At 47.4% G+C, this 24629-nt stretch overlaps 1 protein-coding gene across 1 annotated transcript in view; it reads left to right on the top strand.

Annotated features, from left to right (window-relative positions):
• Positions 1 to 24629, top strand: part of panx3 (pannexin 3) — a 46175-nt gene that overhangs the window by 5642 nt on the left and 15904 nt on the right. The window contains exons 2-4 of the mRNA XM_033049690.1: positions 144 to 283; positions 15958 to 16175; positions 23494 to 24164. Coding sequence (XP_032905581.1) covers positions 144 to 283; positions 15958 to 16175; positions 23494 to 24164 — 1029 coding nt within the window. The remainder of the gene's footprint in view (positions 1 to 143; positions 284 to 15957; positions 16176 to 23493; positions 24165 to 24629) is intronic.

Raw genomic sequence — 24629 nt, 5'->3', positions numbered from 1 at the left:
GCTCCTGCCCCTCACCTCTCTCCACCCTGCTCCAACAGTCTGAAGATGGGTCACATCCCAACCATCACCTGGCCATTTCCCTTCACCGTTGGTGAGTTTCTGCAGCAGTCTGTTTTTTGATATTATCACTGTCTGTGTTTCAGGATCACAAATAACGTGTTTCCCGCCCAGAAACTTCTCGCTGAAGCAGGCCAACTATGTAGACTTGTACTGTTGGGAGACCCTGCTCCATTATCAGCTTCACCCCCACAACAACATGCAGACGTCACTCTGGATTCACAAGGTATGGACACAGGGACACCAGGGTACGTGACACTGTGAGGCCTGCATCTCCTCCTGTTGCTCAGGAATGGCGAGGACTCCCTATTTAACTATAAGGGACGAGGGGAAGGTTTGGGAGAGAGCAGTGGAATGCTGCGGTGGTCCAGACTAGATCAGACATGGTCTTACTCATTGTCAAACCAGGGTTAAGAAGCATCCATGCTTCTTCTTGATCCTGTGTCTCCCCAGCAAGAAAAGTGGGCAAGGTGTTGGAGGGTCTGGCTTGATACTGGCTGGCACTGAGGTTACAATCCTGGTGTGTGTAGCGTTATTAAGCAAATTTAATATGCAGACAAAATAATAGTGGACTCTTGTACATGCACATGGTTTGGTGAAACCACGATGTGGTGTTAATACAATCAATGAAGCACATGAGGTGCAGTCAGCTGTCCCTCCTAGTCATTTGTGACGACAGATGGCACAATGGGCTAAGTGTTCGGCTGGCAGCCGGAAGGTAGCCGGTTCGAATCCCGCTTGGAGTGCATACTGTCATTGTGTCCTTGGGCAAGACACTTCACCCACCTTTGCCTGTGTGTGAATGTGTGTGAATGTGTGTGAGTGATTGGTGGTGGTCGGAGGGGCCGTAGGCGCAGATTGGCAGCCACGCTTCCGTCAGTCTGCCCCAGGGCAGCTGTGGCTACAGAAGTAGCTTACCACCACCGAGTGTGACTGAGGAGTGAATGAATAATGCGATGTAAAGCGCCTTGAGTATTAGAAAGGCGCTATATAAATCCCATCCATTATTATTATTATTTGTGGGGTCTCCATCTTGCCAGCAATGCCAGCGTCTACCGCTCGTCCCTCTGTGGCCATCGTAGGATTAGGGCTGAGCCGATCGGTCCAAGATGGTAGCAGGAAAGTATCTGTTCCTGAACCTTGTCGTGTGGGACTTCAGGTTTCTGTACCTACTGCCCGATGGAGGCAGTGAGAAGGGCATGGGCCCTATGGTGGGGATCATTGATGCTAGATGCCAGCTTCCTGAGGCAGCACCTGGTGTGGAGGCTTTAGAGGGTGGGGAGGGCTGTGGACGTGATGGACCAGGCTGAGTCCACCATTCTCTGTAGCCTGGTGATTTTTGCATACGAATTGACGTACCATGATACTTTCTTCGAAAAGCCCGGGCATTTTAGCCGCTTGCCCAGATGTATCCTCAGTGTTGTGAGTCTCTGCCTCCAACGCCATCACAGGTATGGTTGACACGGTGGCACAATGCTGCCTCACAGACCTGGAGACCAGGGTTTGATCCCGACTACGGGTGCTGTCTGTATGGAGTTTGTACGTCTCCCCATGATATGCGTGGGTTTTCCCCGGGATCTCCAGTTTTCTCCCACACTCCAAAGATGTACATGTTTGTAAGTTAATTGGCTTGGTAAAAATGTAAATTGTCCTGAGTGTGTGTAGAATAGTGTTAATGTGCAGGGATCGCTGGTTGGCATGGACTCGGTGGGCCGAAGGGCCTGTGCCGTGCTGTATCTCTAAATTAAATGTAGTGCGCTCCAAATTGCAACCACCTCATGGTGGAAATAACCCTTTCTCAGACACTCAGGCAGGTACAGGGACAGGATAGGTCTGAAGAAGGGTCTCGACCTGAAACGTCACCTATTCCTTCTCCCCAGAGATGCTGCCTGTCCCACTGAGTTACTCCAACTTTTGGTGTCTATCTAAGGTTGAGAGGGATGTGGGCTAAATGCAGGTAAATAAGAGTAGCTTGGATGGGACACCTTGGTCGGCATGGACATCAAGGGGCTTGTGTTGGTGCCGTATGACTCCATGACACTCCCTTGGCCAGTGTAACCACATTGTTTCCATCAGTGCGGTGACCAGAACCATGCACAATACTCCAACTGTGGCCTAACCAACTTTTCAGAAAGTTGTCCCAAGACCTCCCTCCTCTCTTACATGATGTCCCAGCTAATGGTGCACCCAACCCTTTTGCCCTCTTCACCTGTGCTGCCATCTGTGGATGTATGCAGGGTCCCTTTGCTTTCAATCCTCCCTACAGCCCTACTGTGTAAGGTATGTTTCCTATCCCAAACTATGTGAGATTGGACGTCAATGGCGGGAGGGTTTTCCCTTTGCTGCCCGCTGACCTCAGTTCTACTGGGTGTTTGATGCCGCACGGCCAAATGGTGCCGTGGTGTCTCTGGAATTCAGCTCTTGAATCCATGTTTGAACCAAGACTGTGATGAAACCTGGCACCAAGCGGTTGTGGCAGTGAGTGAGTGTGACCCTTTCCAGCATCTTGAGTCACATTCAGAGCTCTACGCCATCTGCAAACAGGCCCTTCAGCCAAACTCATCCAAGTTGTCAACCAAGCATGTCCACCTGCCTGCACCTGACCAATATTCCTCTAAACCTTTCCTATCTGTGTACCTGTCCAAGTGTCTTATAAATGCTATAATTCAGTTTAGTTTAGTTTATTGGGTGGCACAGCGGTAGAGTTGCTGCCTTACAGCGCCAGAGACCCAGGTTTGATCCTAACCATGGGCGCTGTCTGTACGGAGTTTGTACGTTCTCCCTCCGTGTGGGTTTTCTCCAGGTGCTCCGGTTTCCTCCCGCACTCCAAACACGTACAGGTTTGCAGGTTATCCCAAGTGTGTAGGATAGTGCTAATGTACGGGATCGCTGGTCGGCATGGATTCAATGGGACGAAGGGCCTGTTTTCGCATTGTAACTCTAAACTAGACTACTATTAGTGTCATGTGTACCTAGGTACAATGAAAAGGTTTTTTGTTGCGTGATATCCAGTCAGCAAAAATACTACATTTGAGCCACCTACAGTGTACAGATACAGGATAAAGGATATAATGTTTAGTGCAAGATAAGGTCCAGTAAAGTCCAATTAAAAATAGTTTGAAGGTCTCCAATGAGGTAGATGGGAGCTTAGGACTGCTATCTAGTTGGTCAGAGAATGGTTCAGTTGACTGATAACAGCTGAGAAGAAACTATTCCTGAATTTGGAAATATGCATTTTCACACTTCTGTACCTCTTGCCTGATGGTAGGGGAGAAGAGGGAGTGACGGGGTGGGTGAGACTGGTCCTTATGCTGTTAGTCTTGCCGAGGCAGCCTGAAGTGTAACTGGAATCAATGTGAGGGACAGAATGTGTAGGATGGAATTGCAGATTCCGGTTTACACCAAAGATAGACACAAAATGCTGGAGTAACTCAGCGGGTCAGGCAGCATCTCTGGAGAGAAGGAATTGGTGATGTTTCGGGTCGAGATTGGTTAAACACTGTTCCAGGCATACACTGGCTCTATCCTTGAACTTTATCTCCGTTACATCGGTGCTACCTTCTGCACCCATACAGAACCCACAGACTTAATTAACTTCACTACTAATTTCCATTCTCCCTTCCGTTTCTTGATCTCACCGTCGTCATCACAGGACATGGACTATCGATGGACATCTATACATAACTAATACTCTGATCTTGTTATCTTCCGGTTTGGCGGTCTTTCTATTTGCGCAAAAATGGTTCGCGATAGCGCTACGATTTTTCGCCAGTTCACTCACCGTTCTCCTGTGCTGTGAGTCCACCAAGTTTCGTTCCGATCGGTTGAATGTCGTAAAAGTTAGCGAGGTTTAAAAATCTTAAAAACCGCGCGTGTGCAGATCGATCTCTTCTGCCAGTTGGCGCCGTGTGGATTGGTCTTTTCTCATGTCACTCCCTGGGACGGACTGCCGCTTCCTGTGCCATCGCGTCTTTACTGGAGCTGAGGATGGCCGGCGGAGGTTTTCGGACCCGAAGCGACCCAGCCCTAAGCAGCCCAGCCCTGGAGACCCGACCCAGCTCAGCGTGGGAGACCCAGCCCAGCCCGGAGTCGAAGATGTCGTCAAACGGAAAGCAGAGACTCTGATCCTGGCAGAAATTAACGACCAGCGCCCGCTGTGAGTCCCCATCATGCCTCCAATTCCAGCCACTACCCCTCTGGTCCCCCTCGCTGGCTCCTCCACACTCCCCCATGATGCCCCCTCTCCCCATGGCTCTTACCCATCCTTTCTCTGAGCTCACTACCCCCCGCCCATACACCCCTCTCCCCCCCACAACTCCCCCCTCTCCCCCACAGCTCTTCGCTGCCCACACAACCGACCCCCTGGCCCCAAAACCCTCTCCCCGCCCCATAACCCCCCCACAAACCCCTTCCGGCCCTACAACCCTGCCCCCACAACCCCCCCCCCCCAACCCCATAACCCCCCACCCCTTGCTTTGGGGGACCAGGCATCCCGTGTGACTGGGACCCAACGGATCCCACTTAGTCTAGTCTATTACAAACCCTCTGACTCCCATAGCTATCTACACTTCTTCCCACCCTGCTTCCTGTAAAGACTATATCCCCTACTCCCAATTCCTCCATCTATGCCACATCAGCGCCCAAGATGAGGTGTTCCACACTCCCATCATAGATGAGGCCCTCACATGTGTCTCCTCGGTATACCGCTCCGCTCTGGCCCCCCTCCCCCTGCACAATTCTCTGCAATTTGTTGCAGTCTTGGATGGAGCTGTTGCCAAACCATGATGTGATGCATCCCGATAAAATGCTTTGTAAGGGACATCTGTTAGAGGTTGGGGAGGGTTGTTGGGCACTTGCTGAACTTCCCAAGACTTCTAAGGAAGTTGAGACATTGGTGTGCTTCCTTGACCATTGCTACCCACCACCCCACCCTCCACTATTTGCTCTGACAGATCGTTCAACGTCGGCACCACCCTCTGTGTGAAAGTAAGTTGCCCCTCAGTTGTCTTAAATCTTTCCCCTCTCTCTTCAAACCTATGTCCTCTAGTTTTAGGCTCCCCTCCCCTGAGGAAAGGACTTTGGGTATTTATATTATTTAGTCCACTCATCATTTTATGAACATCTAGAAGACTGTATGGGTGGAGCTGAGAAACCCTAGTTGGGGGAGTTCTACAGAATCCCAAATAGTCAACGGGAATTAGAAGAGCAATAATGCCAGGAGATTGCAGGCAGCTGCGAGACTCATAAGATTGCCATAGTTAGGGATTTTCACTTTCCCAATATAGATGGAGTATCATAGTGCCAGGGGTGGGATGGAATTTGTCATATGTGTTCAGGAAAGTTTTCTCATGCAAACTTCGAGGAGTTTGTAGAGGACCCAACACAGGAGAGGGCCAAGCTTGACCTAGTCTTGGGAAATTGACAATGGCAAGTAAGTGACGTGTCAGTGCATGAGTCTTTAGGAGCAGTGAGCACTGTTCCATTAGCGTTAAATTAGTTACGGATAAAGACAGGGCAGGCTCACAAGTTAAAATTCTGATTTTCAGTAAGGCCAAGTTTAATGGTATTAGACAGAAACTTGCTAAAGTTGGATGGAGTAGGTTATTTGTAGGCAAAGGAACATCCGGAAAGTGGAATGCTTTTAAAAGTGTGATGACAAGAGTTGAGGCATACATGATTCTGTTAGAGTGAAGGGCAAGGCTGGTAGGAGTATAAAAGTTTGGATGATGAGAGAAATTGTGAATCAGGTCAGGCAAAAGAGGAGGTGTAGGGTCATGTCTCTCCCTGGAGGAGATAACATTAAGGAAAATCCATCGAGAATTCGCAATGAGTTTAATGTAGATGTGTGAGTTGTTACATTTTGGGAAGTCAGACCAGGATAGGACATTCACAGTGAATGGCAGGGCCTGGGGAGTGTTGTAGAGCAGAGGGATCTAAGATGCAGGTATATAGTTCCAGGTAGAGAAGTAGATAAGCTCAAGAAGTTTTTTTGTCACATTTGGGCTTCTTCAGTCAGGATATTGAGTATAGAAGTTGGGATAGACACAAAAAGCTGGAGTAACTCAAAAAATAATTCCTTTTCTCCAAAGATGCCGCCTGACCCGCTGAGTTACTTCTGCTTTTTGAGTCTATCTTTGGTTTAAACCAGCATCTGTAGTTCCTTATTACACAAAGAAGTTGGATATTATGTTACAATTGTACAATACGTTGTGGAGAAGAGTTATATGGATGTTGCCACAGCTTGAGGGCCTGAGCTATAGGGAGAGGTTGGGCAGGCTAGGACTTTATTCTTTGGAGTGCAGGAGAATGAGGGTTGATCTTATAGAGGTGTAGAAATCATGAGGGGAATAGCTTGGGTAAATTCCAGTTTTTTGTACAGAATTTGGGAATGGAGAATCAACGGACATAGGTTTAAGGTCAGAGGGGAAAGATTTATTCGGAACATTAGGGGCAACTTTTTCACACAGAGAGTGATGGGTATATGGATCGAGCTGCCAGAGGTGGTAGTTGAGGCAGGTACCATAACAACATTTAAAGGAATTTGGATAAGAAAAGATTTGAAATAAATGGACAAACATTCACAGGTGGGACTGAGTGTAGATGGGCAAGTTTGGCCGAAGGGCCTGTTTCCGTGTTGTATGACTCTTCTGTCTCTTACATTCCAGGGAAAACAGACACAGCTTGTCCAGCCTCTCCTTATAACTCAAACCCTCCAGACTTGATACCATCCTCGTAAATCTTATTTGTATCCTTTCCAATTTAATGACATCCTTATTTAGCAGGACAAATAGAACTGTACACAATCCTCCAAATGTGGCCTTACCAATGTCTTGTACTGCTGTAAAATGACAACCCAACCTGTTCTCATTACCCTGTTCGATGAAGGCAAATGTGTCAAAGGCCATGTTCATTACACTGCCTACCTGCACTTTCACCTGCATAGAGGTGTGCAGCTGCACCCTCGGTCTCGCAATTCTAAAACATTCCCATTTACCATCTGCCATTTACTGCCTAAATCCTGCTCTGGGTTTTCCTACCAAAATGTAACACTTCATATGTATCTGAATTAAACTCCGTCTATTCTATCGTCCTAATTGATCAAGATTCTGTTGTAATCTTATAGTCTAATTCACTGTCCACCCGCAGACTCACTAACCTCAACACCTACATTCACACTTACATGGTTAATATAAATACCACACACTAGTACGCCCAGCTTGATCCCTGTGATACACCACTGGTTACATTTATCTCCAAAGGCCGTCAACTCCTCAATGTTAGGCTGCAGTGCGGATGGAGATACGATACGTAAATCAATCGCATCTCCGTCCAGGTAATAGATTAAAAAAAGTTTCCGCCCTCCCCCCCTCATCCTCCACATAAAACAAGCTAAAGAACATGAAGAATATAACATATACTAAAAAAACAAGGAAGGAAGGGACAGACAGACAGACAGACTGTTGGCGAGGCGGCCATGACCGATCATCTAAAATCAGTAGCCCTACTGCTTTTTCCTTTGATTCCTTTAGCCCTAAGAGCTAAATCTATCTCTCTCTTGAAAATATCCAGTGAATTGGCCTTCACTGCCTCTGTGGCAGATAATTCCACAGATTCACAACTCTCTGGGTGAAAAAGCTTTTCCTCATCTCAGTTCTGAATGGCCTACCCCTTATTCTTAACCTGTGACCCCTGGTTCTGGACTCCCCCAACATCGGGAACATTTTTTCTGTATCTAGCCTGTCCAGTCCTTTGAGAATTTAATGTTTCTACTAGACTAAGTGGGACCCGTTAGGTCCCATTCTCACAAGGGAGGCCTGGTCCCCGAACGCAATATTCCGCCACTCACGCATAGCCCCCAACTGCGGCTGACGGGTTCCCGTTGTGACGCCCCTGATCCCCCCCTCCTCCGCTCACTCCCCCACTCCGCCCCTTGCCCTTCCGCCCCCCACGCACCCTCTCCATCCCCCCCCCCCTCAAACTCCCCCATCACCTCCTAGCGGCTCTTCGGTGGCACAGCCATTCCCTCCCATTGGGTTCTCATTGGGACGTAGAGCACGCAGGTATTACTGCGCAGGTACAGCTGACTGGCACAGCAAGTGGAAAAGTGATTTATTTTAGCTTAAATTGTGACAACAATTTAAACGTTAAAGATGAGATTTATTCAATCCATTCTTTCTTGTTATGTCTCTAATTACGTCCTGCAGCCAGGGGAGAGGGACGGCTTCAGACGGTGGCCAGTGGAGGGAGGGGGAGGGGGGAGGGGGGGGCTTTCTGAAGGGGTAGTATGGGTGTTGTGGGCTGAACGGACTGGTTTTCAGAGGGCTAGTACAGACATTGTGGGCCGAATGGACTCCTGGGCTGGTCCTGCAGCTGGGAACGGCGAGGCTTCAAGTGGGGGCTGGCAGGAAAGTTCTGTAGCCGGGATAGGGGACGGCTTCAGCCAGGGGCCGGTGGGGGGAGCGCTGCTGTGGCCTACTGCTGCCGTGGCCTACTGCTGCCGTGGCCTGGCGCTGCTGTGGCGTGCCGCTGGGGGGGGGTGTGCGAGGGGAGGGTGATGGGGGTGTGTGGGCGGGCGTGGTGAGCCCCGCCAGCACCCAGCCCCGGTAGCGCTCGGCTCCTTCGATCCCCCCACTCTCACTCCTCCCTTCCCCACGATCTCGAGATTGCAGCAGTCAGGCAGGTTCCGTGCTCCAGGCCGCCTCTGTGCACCGGGCAGCTTCTTGACTCGCAGTTCACTGACTCGCGGTTTCTGGGCTCGCAGTTCACTGACTCACGGCTTCTGGACTCAGTTCTCACATTTCCATATAACCATATAACCATATAACAATTACAGCAGGGAAACAGGCCATCTCGGCCCTGCAAGTCCGTGCCGAACAATTATTTTCCCCTAGTCCCATCTACCCGCACTCAGACCATAACCCTCCATTCCCTTCCCATCCATATACCTATCATGTACATGACAAACAACAGTGGACCCAACACAGATCCCTGAGGCACCCCACCTGCCTCCAACCTGACAAACAGCCATCCACCATTACCCTCTGGCGACTCCCATTCAACCACTGTTGAATCCATCTTGCTACTCCTGCATTTATACCCAACAATTGAACCTTCTTAACCAACCTTCCATGAGGAACCTTGTCAAGGGCCTTACTAAAGTCCATATAGACAACATCCACTGCTTTACCCTCATCAATTTCCCTAGTAACCTCTTCAAAAAATTCAAGAAGATTAGTCAAACATGACCTTCCAGGCACAAATCCATGTTGACTGTTCCTAATCAGACCCTGTTTATCCAGATGCTTATATATATTATCTCTAAGTATCTTTTCCATTAATTTGCCCACCACTGAAGTCAAACTAACAGGTCTATAATTGCTAGGTTTACTCCTAGAACCCATTTTAAACAATGGAACAACATGCGCAGTACGCCAATCCTCGGGCACTATTCCCGTTTCTAATGACATTTGAAATATTTCTGTCATAGCCCCTGCTATTTCTACACTAACTTCCCTCAATGTCCTAGGGAATATCCTGTCAGGACCTGGAGACTTATCCACTTTTATATTTTTCAAAAGTGTCAGTACTTCTTTTTTTTCGAATCTCATAGTATCCATAGCTACTCTACTTGTTTCCCTTACCTCACATAATTCAATATCCTTCTCCTTGGTGAATACCGAAGAAAAGAAATTGTTCAATATCTCCCCCATCTCTTTTGGCTCTGCAGATAGCTGTCCACTCTGTCTCTCTAATGGACCAATTTTATCCCTCGTTATCCTTTTGCTATTAATGTAGCTGTAGAAACCCTTTGGATTTACTTTCACCTTACTTGCCAAAGCAACCTCATATCTTCTTTTAGCTTTTCTAATTTCTTTCTTAAGATTCTTTTTACATTCTTTATACTCCTCAAGCACCTCATTCACTCCATGCTGCCTATAATTATTGTAGATCTCTCTCTTTTTCCAAACCAAGTGTCCAATTTCCCTTGAAAACCATGGCTCTTTCCAATTTTTACTATATCCTTTCAGCCAAACAGGGACATAAAGATTCTGTACTCTTAAAATTTCCCCTTTAAATGTCCTCCATTTCTCTTCTACATCCTTCCCATAAAACAAAATGTCCCAATTCACTCCTTTAAAATCCTTTCGCATCTCCTCAAAGTTAGCCTTTCTCCAATCAAAAATCTCAACCCTAGGTCCAGTTCTGACCCTCTCCATAATTATATTGAAACTAATGGTATTGTGATCACTGGACCAGAAGTGCTCCCCAACGCATACCTCCGCCACCTGACCTGTCTCATTTCCTAACAGGAGGTCCAGCACTGCCCGTTCTCTAGTGGGTACCTCAATGTATTGCTGCAAAAAACTATCCTGCACACATTTTACAAACTCCAAACCATCCAGCCCTTTTACAGAATGTGTTTCCCAGTTTATGTGTGGACAATTGAAATCTCCCACAATCACTACCTTGTGCTTACTACTAATATCTGCTATCTCCTTACATATTTGCTCTTCCAATTCTCGTTCCCCATTTGGCGGTCTATAATACACCCCTATAAGTGTTGCTACACCTTTCCCACTTCTCAGTTCCACCCAAATAGCCTCCCTAGATGAGCCCTCCAATCTATCCTGCCAAAGCACTCACTCACGGCTTCTGGACTCACAGTTCACACGGCTTCTGGACTCACAGTTCACACGGCTTCTGGACTCACAGTTCACTCACTCACATCTTCTGGACTCACAGTTCAATCACTCACAGCTTCTGGACTCACAGTTCACTCACTCACGGCTTCAGGGCGGATGACTGGCGGACGGTTGGCGAACGGCTTCTGGAAGGCTCATGGACAGCCTGGCCTCCGGGGCATTATTCTCCTCGCCCCGGTGATTGACAGCGGGTGCCAGAATTGGCGAGAAGACCAATTTGCTGATCTCACGATTTTTAAACTTTCATAACTTTTGTAATATTCCACCGATCGGAACAAACCTTGGAGCAGAGGAGAATGGTGAATAAGGTGGCGAAAAATCCCTAGCGATATAGGGTACCGTGTTTGCGCAAATTTAAAAACAACGCAAACCAGAAGAGGACAAGTTGAGAATTTTAATAATAGTATAGATAGATAGAAGATAAATAGATAGATAAGATCCCCTCTTATCCTATATTCCAGTGAATACAAGCCCAGTCGACCCATTTTTCATATGTCAGTCCCGTCATCCTGGGAATTAACCTGGTGAACCTACGCTGCTCTCGCTCAATAGCAATAATGTCCTTTCTCAAATTAGGAGACCAAATTGCACACAATAATCCAGGTGCAGTCTCACCAGGGCCCAACTGCAGTAGGTCCTCCATGTTCCTAAACTCAAATCCTCTCGCAATGAAGGCCAACATGCCATTAGCTTTCTTCACTGCCTGCTGTACCTGCATGCTTACGTTCAGTGATTGATCTACAAGCACTCCCATGTCTCGTTGCTCCTCCCCTTTTCCTAATCTGACACCATTCTGATAATAATCTGTCTTCCAGTTATTGCCACCAAAGTGGATAACCTCACATTTATCCACATTATACTGCATCTGCCATGCATCTCCCCACTCACCCAACCTTCCAAGTCACCCTGCAGCCTCATAACATCTTCCTCGCAGCACACACTGCCACCCAGCTTTGTGTCATCCACAAACTTGGAGATGTTACATTTAATTCCATCTTCTAAAATGTTAATATGAATGAATGAATGAATACGTTTATTGTCATTGCACAATACTGTGCAACGAAATTCCATTACATCTCCTCCGGTTAAAAAAAATACAAACACGACAACCATTAACACATATGTACACTTATTAGTAAAAAATAAATAGATATTTTAAAAGAATTTAAAAGAATTTAAAAGAATTTGGCGGCATTTCTTGGAATTACATTTTGCTTCCCCAGCATTCTCTGTTGGAATTTAGCTCTTTTATCGCACATGGGTAGAAACTATTCTTTAGTCTACCGGTGCGAGCCTTCAGAGTCCTGAATCGCCTCCCAGAGGGTAGCAGAGTAAAAAGGTGGTTGGCAAGGTGGGATGTGTCCTGCTTGATATTTGTGGCCCGGCGCAAGCATCGGGCCCTATATATGTCATCCAAGGAGGGCAGTTGGGCGTTTGTAATGTTCTGCGCAGTTTTTATAATTCCCTGCAGCGCCCTCCTCTCAGCCACAGTACAGCTAGCAAACCACACCAGGATTCCATAGGAGAGGATACTCTCCACGGCGCATCGGTAGAAGGACAACAGCAGCGGCTGTGAGACGTTTGCTCTCCGCAGAGACCTCAGGAAATACAGCCGCTGATGTGACTTCTTCACGAGAGTGACGGTGTTCATTTGCCATTTGAGGTCCTGGGAGATGTTTATTCCCAGGAAGTTAAAGCCAGTGACTCTCTCCACCATGTCTCCTTTGATGTATAAGGGAGCAGGTTCCTCGCTCCTCTTCCTTCTGAAGTCAACGACCAGCTCTTTTGTCTTTGATGGATTGAGTACCAGGTTGTTTTTGGTACACCAGACAGTCAGTTTTTGGACTTCATCCCTGTAGGCAGACTCGTCGTTGTTGTTTATCAGTCCCACCAGTCGTGTCGTCTGCAAACTTGATGATCCTGTTTGTACTGTGTGTTGGTATACAGTCATAAGTGTATATTGTATACAAGATGGGACTCAGCACACAACCTTGTGGCGCTCCTGTGCTGAGCGTCAGGACTGGGGAGTAATTGGACCCCATCCTGACAGTCTGTGGGCGATCTGTTAGAAAGTCCTTAATCCATCCGCATGTGTTTGCATTAACACCCAGATCAGACAGTTTGTCCACCATTCTGCTGGGGATGATTGAATTAAATGCAGAACTAAAATCTACAAATAACATCCTCACATATGAGCCAGGACGCTCCAGATGTGTCAGTGCAGAATGTAGAGCTATGTTGATGGCATCCTCCGTTGACCTATTAGCTCTATATGCATATAACTGGGGTCCCAGCACCGAGCCTTGTGGCACCCCACTAGTCACTGCCTACCATTCTGAAAAGGACCCGTTAATTCCTACTCTTTGCTTTATGTCTGCCAACCAGTTCTCTATCCATGTCAATACCCGAACTCCAATACCATGTGCTCTAATTTTACACACTAATCTTTTCTGTGGGACAAAGGTACGACTCTTTGGGCGACTACTCACAACCTTACAGGCGACATGTCGTGGAGTGTATGATCGTGAATAGTCGTCCAAAGATTCGTACCTTTTTCTGGTCACCGCTGGATTTTCAACGTGTTTGGCGACCTGCAGCGACTATGACGGGTGCCGGCATTCACTGAAAAAAATCGCATAAGTGGGACAGGCCCTTAAAAAATGCAGTTGCAAAAGTGGAGACCATAGGAACTGATCCAGAATCGATAGAACATAGGAAAATGATCACCAATGCATCCACGATTTCTAGGGCCACATCATTGAGTACTCTGGGATGCAGACCATCAGGCCCTGGGGATTTATCTGCCTTCAATTATCTTTCACCACTTCCTGACTAATGTGGATTCCCTTCAGTTTCTCCCTCCCACTAGGTCCTCGGTCCCCTAGTATTTCTGGGAGATTGTTTGTGCCTTCCTTAGTGAAAACAGAACCAAAATATTCGTTTAACTGGTCTGTTTCCTTGTTTCCCATTATAAATGTACATGTCTCTGACTGTAAGTGACCTACATTAATCTTCACTAATCTTTTCATTTTTACATATATAAAGAAGCTTTTACAATCAGTTTGTATATTCCCCGCAAGCTTTCTTTCATGCTCTTTTATCTCCCTCTTAATTAACCCCTTTGACTTCCTCTGTTGAGTTCTAAATTTCCCCCAGTTTGTTGCTTCCTCTGGCCAATTTATATACCTCTTCCTTGGATTTTACTCTATTCTTGATTTCCCTCGTTAGGCACGGTTGAGTCGCCTTCCCCATTGTATTTTATCGCCAGACAGGGATGAACAGGGATAACCTTGTCTAAGTTTTAAACATGCATTGTATCCTTGCTCCGCTGAGGTGCAATTGAGCTCAGTCTTCACACAGTCCAATCCCTGCCTGGCTGCCCACAATGTGATCATCAACCTTTCATTCAAACCCCCTAGAACCATCACAGGCATCTTACTACTTCTTCTAAACCAATGTCTTGCCCGCTCTCACTGTTCGACTGAAACATCCTCGACTGGGGCATCCTCAACACCCCACCCCCCCATCCTCCTGGTCTCCTGACAATCTCAGCCCCACTTCACCCCTCCACCCCACCCCTCCCCTCCCGACCCCCTCGGTGGTCACAGCCCCATCCCCAGACTCCTGACACAATCACAGCCACACTACCCCCCCCCCCCTCACCCCCCCCCCACCCCCTGCCCCCAACCCTCTCCGCCCTCACCATGGTCACAGCCCAACCCCCAGACTCCTGACACAATTACGGCAATTCATAGACCGACTCGGCCGTGGCTGGGTGAATGATGAGTTGGCTCGGGTGCTGGACTGCACACAAAGCCCAGCCGGCGGGTCAGCAGAGGAGTTTTGGCCCACCCGCGACATCATGCACAACGTCCGGCACCCCATCCAACTTGTGAACCGATGATTGGCCATGAGAAGGAGGGGTGGTGGTGTTGGCAGTAAACGAAGGTCCGAAGTTCGGACAGCTGGCCGGGCTGCCGACCGAGGGGGCCACGGGCGAGGCACTGCTGCTCCACTCCATGGGCTGCACTACGTCAGGACGGGCGCTCCGACCCGACAGTCCCCTCGACCTGAGTAGTAGCAGTCAAATACGGGACAAGGGCGGTCCCGTATGGGACAAACCAGTTTAGCCCAAAATACGAGCTAATATGGGACAGTTAAGGGCTAGTGGAGTCAAGTGATATGGGGAGAAGGCAGGCACGGGTTATTGATAGGGGACGATCAGCCATGATCATAATGAATGGCGGTGCTGGCTTGAAGGGCCGAATGACCTCCTCCTGCACCTATTTTCTATGTTTCTAGTTGTCAACCCTACTCCCCGCCCCCACCCCTCCCCACCCGTACCCCGGTCACAGCCCCACCCCGAGACTCCTGACACAATCACAGATCCACTCTCGTGGTTCTATTGGAAGAATCACCTCTCAAAGTTCTCTCATCTTTGATTTGTTTTCCCCGCTTCTCCACAGAGTATCTCAGGCCCACTCCCAAGGCTCTTCCAGAATGTTCCCAGTCCCATTCACTTGGTCCTTTGGTAACAGTTTCACCATTTCACGGCTTCTCCGGAACATTCTCTGACCTGCTCGCACAACTTTCCCAGTCCTGCTCCTGTGTTTCTCCCAGGCTAATCCCAGATCTCATCCACAGTTCTCCCAACAGAATTTCAGGCCTGTTATCAACTCTTCCCTGGTATATCAGTCCCTGTGCAGAAGATTCACTGCTCGGTTTGAGAGAAGCTCTGCCCAAGACCACAAGAAATTACAGAGAGTTGTGGATGTAACCCAGTCCATTACACTGACCAACCTCTCCACCATCGACTCCATCTGCACCTTACACTGCCTCGGGAAAGCAACCAACATAAGCAAGGACAACTCACATCCCTGTCATTCACTCTTTCTCCTTGCCCGTCAGCAGAAGATACAAAAACCTGAAAGCATGTACCACCAGTTTCATCGTTAATGGTATCAGACGTCTGTTAGGACCGAGTATGCTATGTAATTCCGATCTCCCAATCTACCTTAGCCCTTACACTTTTTTTACGTGCACTTTCCCAGTAACTGTAACATGATATTCTGCCTTCTGTTTATTTTCTCTCTGCACTACCTGTTGTACTTGTGTCTGCTTTGACTGTCAGTCAATAGTCAGAGGTGATCCAATCCCACACTGAGAGTGTCTAACTGTGGCTCCTTGCCTTGTGCAGGTATTCCCCTACTCACTGCTGGCTATTGGGATGACCATGTACCTACCCAGCTTAATCTGGAAAGTCTTTGTTACTCCACTTCTCACTGCCGACCTACTTTTTATCATCGACGAGTTGGATAAAGCTTACAATCGGTCCATTAAAGTGGCTCAACTGATCCTGAAGAAATACGAGAACAACCCCAATGCCAAGGCACTCATCCAGGAGGAACTAGACAGGTACACAAGATAAATCTCATTTACCTCTCACACCGTTCAGCTTACTGAAGGAAAACCCAGGTGATGAGTCTGTAAATGTGGACACAGTGCGTGGCACATTGGCCCATCACAGCTCTGGAGACCAGGGGGCAATCCTGTTGTTTGTGTCTGCCTCTGCGGAGTTTGCACGTCCTCCCTGTGACTGCATGGATTTCCAGGTACTCTGGTTCCCTCGCACCTTCCAAACGTGTGGGTTAATTGGTCGCTTTAATTACACCTTGTGTGTGGGTTAGTGTGAGATCAGGTGAGATCAAATGGGATTATGGGGAGAATAGGTTATTGGGAAAATGTAAGGGATATGGGATTGCTCTGTGAGCCAGTTTAGACCCAATGGGCTGAATGGCCTATTTTATGTCATTGGGAAATGTGGACAATGAATGGAAAAGGATGATCGATGATAGAATGAGAAAAAGGAAACAATGGGTCTTTGCTGCAGAGACTGAGGGGAGGGGAACACTGATCACTGCACAGGGGGAGAAGGCAGCAATGTCAGTGCAACCTGTGAGAAAGAAGGGAATCGTGCAGCACTGATCAAAGGAGAGATTGGAACCGTCTCAGAACTTAGAAAGAGGTTTCATTTCCACTGTGTGCTTACTCCCACACTGTCTCCCTCTCAACTAAACCTATGCCCTCTAGTTCTTTATTCCCCTGCCTTGGGCAAAGAAAATGGGTAAATGTTGCCCTTCAGCTTCCGATTAAACCGTTCCCCTCTCATCTTAAACCTGGCCCTTGAATGTTTGGGCAAAACTATCTATTTTATCTATTAAAGCCTCATGATTTTATGGACCTGAAGATCATCCTTCAGCCTCCTGCACTCCAAAATATAAAGTCCTGCCCAACCTCTCCTCATTAGTCAGGCCTCAAATCCTGCCAGCATCTTTGTAAATCTTCTCTGCATTCTTTTCAGCTTAATGGCATCTTTCCTATTGCAGGGTGACCAAAACTGGACGTAATATTCCAAGTGTAGCCTCACAAACATCTTGTACAACTGTACATACTGTTCCAACTTCTGCACTCGATTTCATGACTGATGAAGGACAATATGCCCAAAGCTTTCTTCAGACCTTGTGCCACTATGTACCTGTACTCCCAGATCTCTCTGATCATGACACTTCCCAGAGCCTGGCCATTCACTGTGGAAATCCTGCCCTGGTTTAACTTCCCAAATTGTAACACCTCATTCTTATCTGAATGAAAAACTCCATTGCCATTCCTCAGCCCACTTACCCAGCTGATCAAAATCCACTGTATTTCTTGATAATTATCGTCTACAATACCACCTATTTTATCATCTGCAAACTTGCTAATCATGCCTTGTATGTTTTCATTCAAATTGGTGATAGAGATGACAAACAGCAATGTGCCAGCACTGATCCCTGAGGTACACCACTAGTTACAGGCCTCCAGTATGAAAAACAATCTTGCACTACAATCTTCCTTCCATGAAGCCAATTCTCCATCCTCAAGAAGGGCCTCAACCCAAAACGTTGCCTGTTCCTTCTCTCCAAAGATGCTGCCTGACCCGCTGTTGCTCCAGCATTTTGAGTCTACCTTCGATTTAAACTAGCATCTGCAGTTCTTTCCAACAGAATTCTCCATCCAGTCAGCTAACTCTCTCTGGATCCCATGCAAACTAACTTCCAGTGCAGCCCACCATGCAGACCTTTATCAAAGGCCTTGCTGAAGACTATTAGACTTGGTTTATGGCCGTCCCCTTATTAACCTTGTTGGTTACTTCTTCAAAAACTCAATCAAATTCCTGAGACAGGATCTCCACACACACAAAGCCGTGCTGACTATCCCTACTCAACCCATCTTTCCCAATGCAAGCATATCTTGTCCCTCAGAATCCACTCAGGTCACAATCATAGAACTGTACAGCACGGAAACAGGCCTAAACGCTGGAGTAACTCAGCTGGACAGGCAACATCTCTGGAGAGAAGGAATGGGTGACCTTTTGGGACGAGACCCTTCTTCAGACTGGTTAGGGATAAGGGAAACGAGAGATATAGGTGATGATGTTGAGAGACAAAGAACAATTTATGAAATATTCTTCCCACCCTGGTCCTGCACAGACTCTGTCTCCTACTCCCATTTCCTCCGTCTTCGCTGCATCTGCGCGCAGGATGAGGTGTTCCATACCGGGACATCCGAGATGTCCTCATTCTTTAGGGGTTCCCCTCTCCCATCATAGATGGGGCCCTCACTCGTGTCTCTTTGGTATATCACAGCTCCGCCCCATGCTCCCCCTCCCCCTAGCCGCAACAGAGTCCCCCTAGTCCTTTCGTTCCACCCCATCAGCCATCGCACACAACACACAATCCTCCGAAATTTCCGCCACCTCCAACGGGATCCAACCACTAGCCACATTTTCCCATCTCCACCCCTTTCCACCTTCCGCAACTCCCTGGTTAAGTCATCCCTTCCCACCCAAACCACCCCCTCCACAGGTACATTCCCCTGCAACTGCAGAAGATGCAACACCAAATTGGTAGTTGTATCCACTTCCTCTCGCAGCTCTTTCCAGATACAGACTACCTACCCTTTTAGCCCCTGAGGACCCTCTGAAATCTCTCCCTTCTCACTTTAAGCCGATGGCCTCTAATGAAGAGCTGATCGTTGATATGTAGATAAAAGGGATCAGATAGTGGTGAAACAGTGGGCGTATGAGATATGAGATTATGGACAGAGATTGAAAGGAACAGCTTCAATGATGCAATTACTGAAGTGATTGGCGGTGTATCCGAAGGGAATGAATATGACAATTAAGCACAGGTATAGTTTGGGGAACAGCTGTACTTCACATTGAGAATATAAAGCACATTTGGGCTTCATGGTGGCGCAGCGGTAGAGTTGCTGCCCTACAGCACCAGACATCCAGGTTGGATCTTGACTACAGATGCTGTCTGTACGGAGTTTGTACGTTCTCCCCGTGACAGCGGGAGATTTCACCGTGTGTTTCGAATTTCTCCCATTTTCCAAAAAAATACAGGTTTGTAAGTTAATTAGCATCGGCAAAATTGTAAATTGTCCCCAGCGTGTAGGAGAGTGCTAGAATCCAGGGATCGGCGTGGACTCGGTGGGCCGAAGGGCCTGTTTCCATGACGTATCACAAACTAAACTAAATTAAACATTTGATCATTGGGACAGAGAATATAACAGCAAATTAATGATACAGAGAGTGTATAAAATACAGAATCATTGATAAAGGGAGTGAATGGAAAACTTGTTACTGATGGAGAATAAATGCAAGAGTTGTTGATTGAAAGTTACGGAGCAGCAGATCACGGATACAGTCAAGTGGTTAATGATCATATGTAACGTCGACAGAACAATGACATTCTTACTGGCAGCAGCATTACAGGCCTGTAAACACAGTACTCATAGATAACATATAATAAAAAAATATTTCTATAAATGAATAACCCAATGCTAGTGCAAAAACATCCTGTCCTTAGTACAACCAAAGACAGTCTATACTTCATAGTTTATTTAGTTTGTACTGTTCAAGGGCCTGATTGAAGAATTCTTTAGAAAGACACTATCTGTTTCAGACTCCTCTACCTTCTTCCTGATGGCAGGAGTGAAATGCGAGTGTGGCCAGGGTAGTGTGGGTCTCTGATGATGCCGGCTGCCTGTTTGAGGCAGAGCCTCCTGTAGATCATTTCGATGGTCAGTGCCTGTGATGGACCACACTTGTAATCTCCTTTATTCTTGGCTGATCGAGTTACCAAACCAGGCCATGATGCAACCAGTCTGTATGCCCTCTACTGTGCACCTGTAGAAGATCAAGAGAGTATTCATTGACACACCAAATCTCCCCAGGAAGTAGAGGTGTTGATGGGCCTTGTTTATGATTGCATCAAAGTGCTGGGTCCAGGGCAGATCTTCAAAGATAGGCACACCCAGGATCTAGTTGATTCTCTCCACCGCCGACCTTGTGGAGAAGAAATGTTTGCGGATCCTCGGCTTCCCTCTTCTAAAGTCGAGAATCAGTATCATCATCTTGCTGACATTGAGAGCAAGGGTGTTGTTCTGGCACCATTCAATCAGACCTCTCTCCTGCACTCTGACTGATCAACACCCGTCATTTGTCCAACAGCAAATTTGAAGGTGGAGTTGAAGCTGTGTCCAGCTGCACAGTCATGGGTAGAGCAGGGGGTGAACACACAGCCTTGAGGTGCTGATGGTTATCAAAGAGGAAGTGTTGCTGTCAATTGGTAGTACTCTGTTGAACATCCAGTTGCAAAAGGATGCACAGTTCTGTGAGGTTGGTAACCAGCTTTTTTTTGTTTTTTAATCAAAAATATTTGAACACCGAGAGAAACAGGTGGCATCGACTGTACTGTTACATTTTCCTAGCTAACAATGATCTATTCTACATGTTCTTTGACCTCCATCCCCTTTGTCTCATTTTCACACCTTACATTTCCTTATCTCTGTATCTCCCTCTTCCCTGATTCAGTCTGAAGAAGGGTCTCGACCTGAAACGTCACCCATTCCTTCTATCCGGAGATGTTGCCTGTCTTGCTGAGTTACTCCAGCATTTTGTGTCTATCTTGGGTTTAAACCAGCATCTGCAGTTCCTTCCTACAACAGCCTGCAACCTGTACGTCTTTGGAGTGTGGGAGGAAAATGGAGATCCTGGAGAAAACCCATGCAGTCACAGGGAGAACATACATACTCTGTACAGACAGCACCTGTAGTCAGGATCGAACCCGTGTCTCTAACGCTGTACGGCAGCAACTCTACTGCTGCGCAGCGGTAGTTGCCGCCTTACAGCGCTTGCAGTGCCAGAGACCAGATTCCGACTACAGGTGCTGCTGTACGGAGTTTGTACGTTCTCCCCGTGACTGTGGGTCCGAGTTGTTCGGTTTCCTCCCACACTCCAAAGGCGTACAGGTTTGTAGGTTAATTGGCTAGGCTAAAGTGTAAATTGTTCCTTGTGTGTATCCCGAGTGTTAATGTGCGGGAATCACTGGTCCGCGTGGACTCGGTGGGCCGAACGGCCCGTTTCCACACTGCATCTCTAAAACTAAAATTAGTACAGATGGACACCTAATGGTTGGCAGAAACAGGGTGGGCTGAAGGACATGTCTGTGATGAATGACTGTGCCATAGAGACAGTGGGGTTTCTGGTAATGGGGCATGTTTGTCAGTCTGTGTCATCGTTCTAAAAGGTTAGAGAACCAAAATGGTTCTATCAAGGTATGCAGGACCTCACGGTACCTCTACCCTTCTCTCTGTGCCTCCTCAGTGGAGACAGATCGTTTACTTTTGCAATGTTTTTCATGGACAGACTGGAGCGCTAGAATATCGAGATGATTCATGTAATTATAGAGAAGCGGTGGCTTTTCCCAGATATACCAATGATTTTTTGCTTTCCAACACTAATCCCCAAAACTCCACAGTCTGCGTGACCCAGGCTTGTAACCAGCTGAAGTGGAACTGCACAGTGGAGTTTTGTACCCAGAGCCCGACCATTCAGTGTGTAGGTCCTGCCCATGTTAGACTTCACAAAATACAATGCCTCACATTTCTCTGTATTAAATTCCATCGACCATTCCTCAGCCCACCTGGCCAATCGATCAAGACCCTGCTGTAAATATTTCTTCACTATCTGCAAAACCACTTACTTTTGTATCATCTGCAAATTTGCAGATCTTGCCGTGTACAAAATGAGATGCCAAACAATAACGGGCCCAGCATCGAACCCTGAGGCACACCACTTGTCACAGGCCTCCAGCCCAACAAGCAACCTTCCACCATCACCCTATGCTTCCTTTCATGAAGCCAATTTTCTATCTATTCAGCTATCTCTCCTTGAATCCCATGTGATCTAACCTTCCAGAGCAATCTACCATGCAGAACCTTGTCTAATGCTTTGCTAAAGTCCATGTACACAACATCTACAGCTCTGTCTTCATGGGGAACCTTTTTGGTCAAGTCTTCAAAAAACTCAATCAGATTTGTGAGACACGACCTCCCACGTACAAAGTCATGCTGGCTGTTATCAGGCAACTGAATCATCCTACCACAACCAGAGAGCAGTGCTGAACTACTATCTACCTTTTGGTGATTCTCGGACTATCCTTGATCGGACTTTGCTGACTTTACCTTGCACTAAACATTATTCGCTAATACAAATGGCTTGATTGTAATCATGTATTGTCTTTCTTCTAACTGGATAGCACGCAATAAAAGATTTTCACTGTGCCTTGGTACTCCTAAACTAAACTAAACTAATCAGCCCTAGTCTGTCTAAATGCCTGTATAACCTATCCCTCAGAATACTCTCAAATAACTTTCCAACTACAGATGTTAAGTTCACTGGCTTATACAGTAGTTCCCAGCATTTTCCTTGCAGCCCTTCTTGAATAAAGGTACAACATTTGCCACCCTGCAGTCTTCTGGCACCTCTCCTGTAGTTAAAGACGTTTCGTAAATTTTAACCAGGGCTCCCACAATTTACTCCCTGGTTTCCCGCAATGTCCTCGGATATATCTGATCAGGCATTTGAGATTTGTCTAGCTTCGTACATGATAGTACCTTCAGCACCTCTTTGACGGTAACACTGACTGCTCCCAAGACACTTCCATTGACTGCCCCATGTTCCTCCATCCTCCTGTCTTTCTCCTCGGTAAATACAGAGGAACTTGACCTGTGGCTCCACAGAGGTGACCACTTTGGTTCCTAAAGGGTCCCACTCTCTCTCTAGTTACCCTTTCCGCCCTTATGTATTTATAAAAACTCTTGGGATTATCCTTAATGCAACCCGCCAGAGCTATCCCCTGGCCCCTTTTTGCCCTTCTGATCTCCTTTTCCAGTTTACTCCTTAGCTCCCGAAACTCTGCCAGGGATGCACTTGAACCCAGCAGTCTATACCTGTCCCATGCATCCTTCTTGTTTTTGACCAATGCCTCAATTTCCCTCGTCAGCCAAGCCGCCTTACGTTTACCTGCTTTGTCCTTCACTCTAACGGGGACGTACATACCCTGAGCTTTTGTCAGCACACTTTTAAAAACATCCCACTTGGCTGATGTTCCTTTCTCCTCAAATAACCTGTTCCAGTCATCTTGAGTGAGACCTTCTCTCATACCCTCAAAGTTGGACTTGCCTCAATTGAGCATTTTAACACGTTGGCCCTCTCTGTCCCTATCCATAACTATATAAACCTAATCGAACTGTGGTCACTGGTCTCCTCCACCAACACTTCATTCACTTGCTCTTCCCAGTTTCAAGCGGACCGTGTCTTACTTGGTTCATTTTGTGTTGGAAGGGCTCGCAGGGAGAAGTTGCTACAGTTCCCGCTGCTCCAGCGTTACCTCGCCTGCAAGAATGGGTCGTATTACTACGTGTGCATGTACTACATGCGGCAGCTGCTCCTGCTGCTGTTCATCGCGGCCGCATGCCTCTACCTCATCTACTGCCACCTGCCCGTGTTTTTCCTGGACCAGTTCAGTTGCTCCATTAAATCGGGACTGCTGACCAGTGACCCTGATGTTCCCGCTGTGATTCAGTGCAAACTGACCTCGCTGACTATATTCAAGATGATCAGTGTGGTCAACGGCACTGTTTACGTCCTCTTGGTGCCCATGATCATTCACAACCTTCTGCAACTCTGTTCCTGGGACAAGAAGTTTCTGGCCGTGTACCAGATGTTGCCAGCCTTTGACCTGGTCAGTAAGAAGATGCTGGGCTGCGCCCTGAACGACCTCAACGTCATCCTCCATTTCCTGCGTGCAAACATCGGGCAGCTGCAGTCCTTCAGTCGCCTGTCAGTGCTGTGTGTTGGCAAGGACGTGAGGGCAGGAGGCAAGGGCCAGACGCTGGTCGACATGATGGCCCTCCTTGTGGGTCTGGAAACCACTGAGGATGGTGGCTGCACCCAGGCTGGTGGGCCAGGTGGGTCCACGGCAGCCCAGCAACACAAGTACTTAGATACTCAGGGTAAGTGTTACTGTCCCACCTGTCTCCCACACTAAAATACCGCTACCAAAACTAACCTGCTACACTCAGCTAATAGCAATTGTATTAGTCATCTGCCAATAATACTTGTACATTTAGTTTAGTTTAATGTAGTTTAGAGATACAGCATGAAAACAGGCCCTTAGGCCCACCGTGTCCGCGCCGACCAGCGATCCCATCATATTAACACTATTCTACACACACTGGGGACAATTTACAATTATACCAAGCCAATTAACCTGCAAACCCGTACATCTTTGGAGTGTGAGAGGAAACCAAAGATCTCGGAGAAAACCCGCGCTGGTTCACGGGGAGAACGTATAAACTCCGTACAGACCGTACCCGTAGTTGGGATTAAACCCGGGTCACCGGCACTGCATTCGCGGTAAGGCAGCAACTCTACTGCTGCACCACCCATGTTACACTACCAGAATATTTACATGTGAA

The sequence above is a fragment of the Amblyraja radiata genome, chromosome 33 (genome assembly GCF_010909765.2).
Source record: "Amblyraja radiata isolate CabotCenter1 chromosome 33, sAmbRad1.1.pri, whole genome shotgun sequence".
Classification (NCBI taxonomy): Eukaryota; Metazoa; Chordata; class Chondrichthyes; order Rajiformes; family Rajidae; genus Amblyraja; species Amblyraja radiata.
The sequence above is the reverse complement of the archived record's forward strand: the minus strand, read 5'-3'. Positions and strand labels throughout refer to the sequence as shown.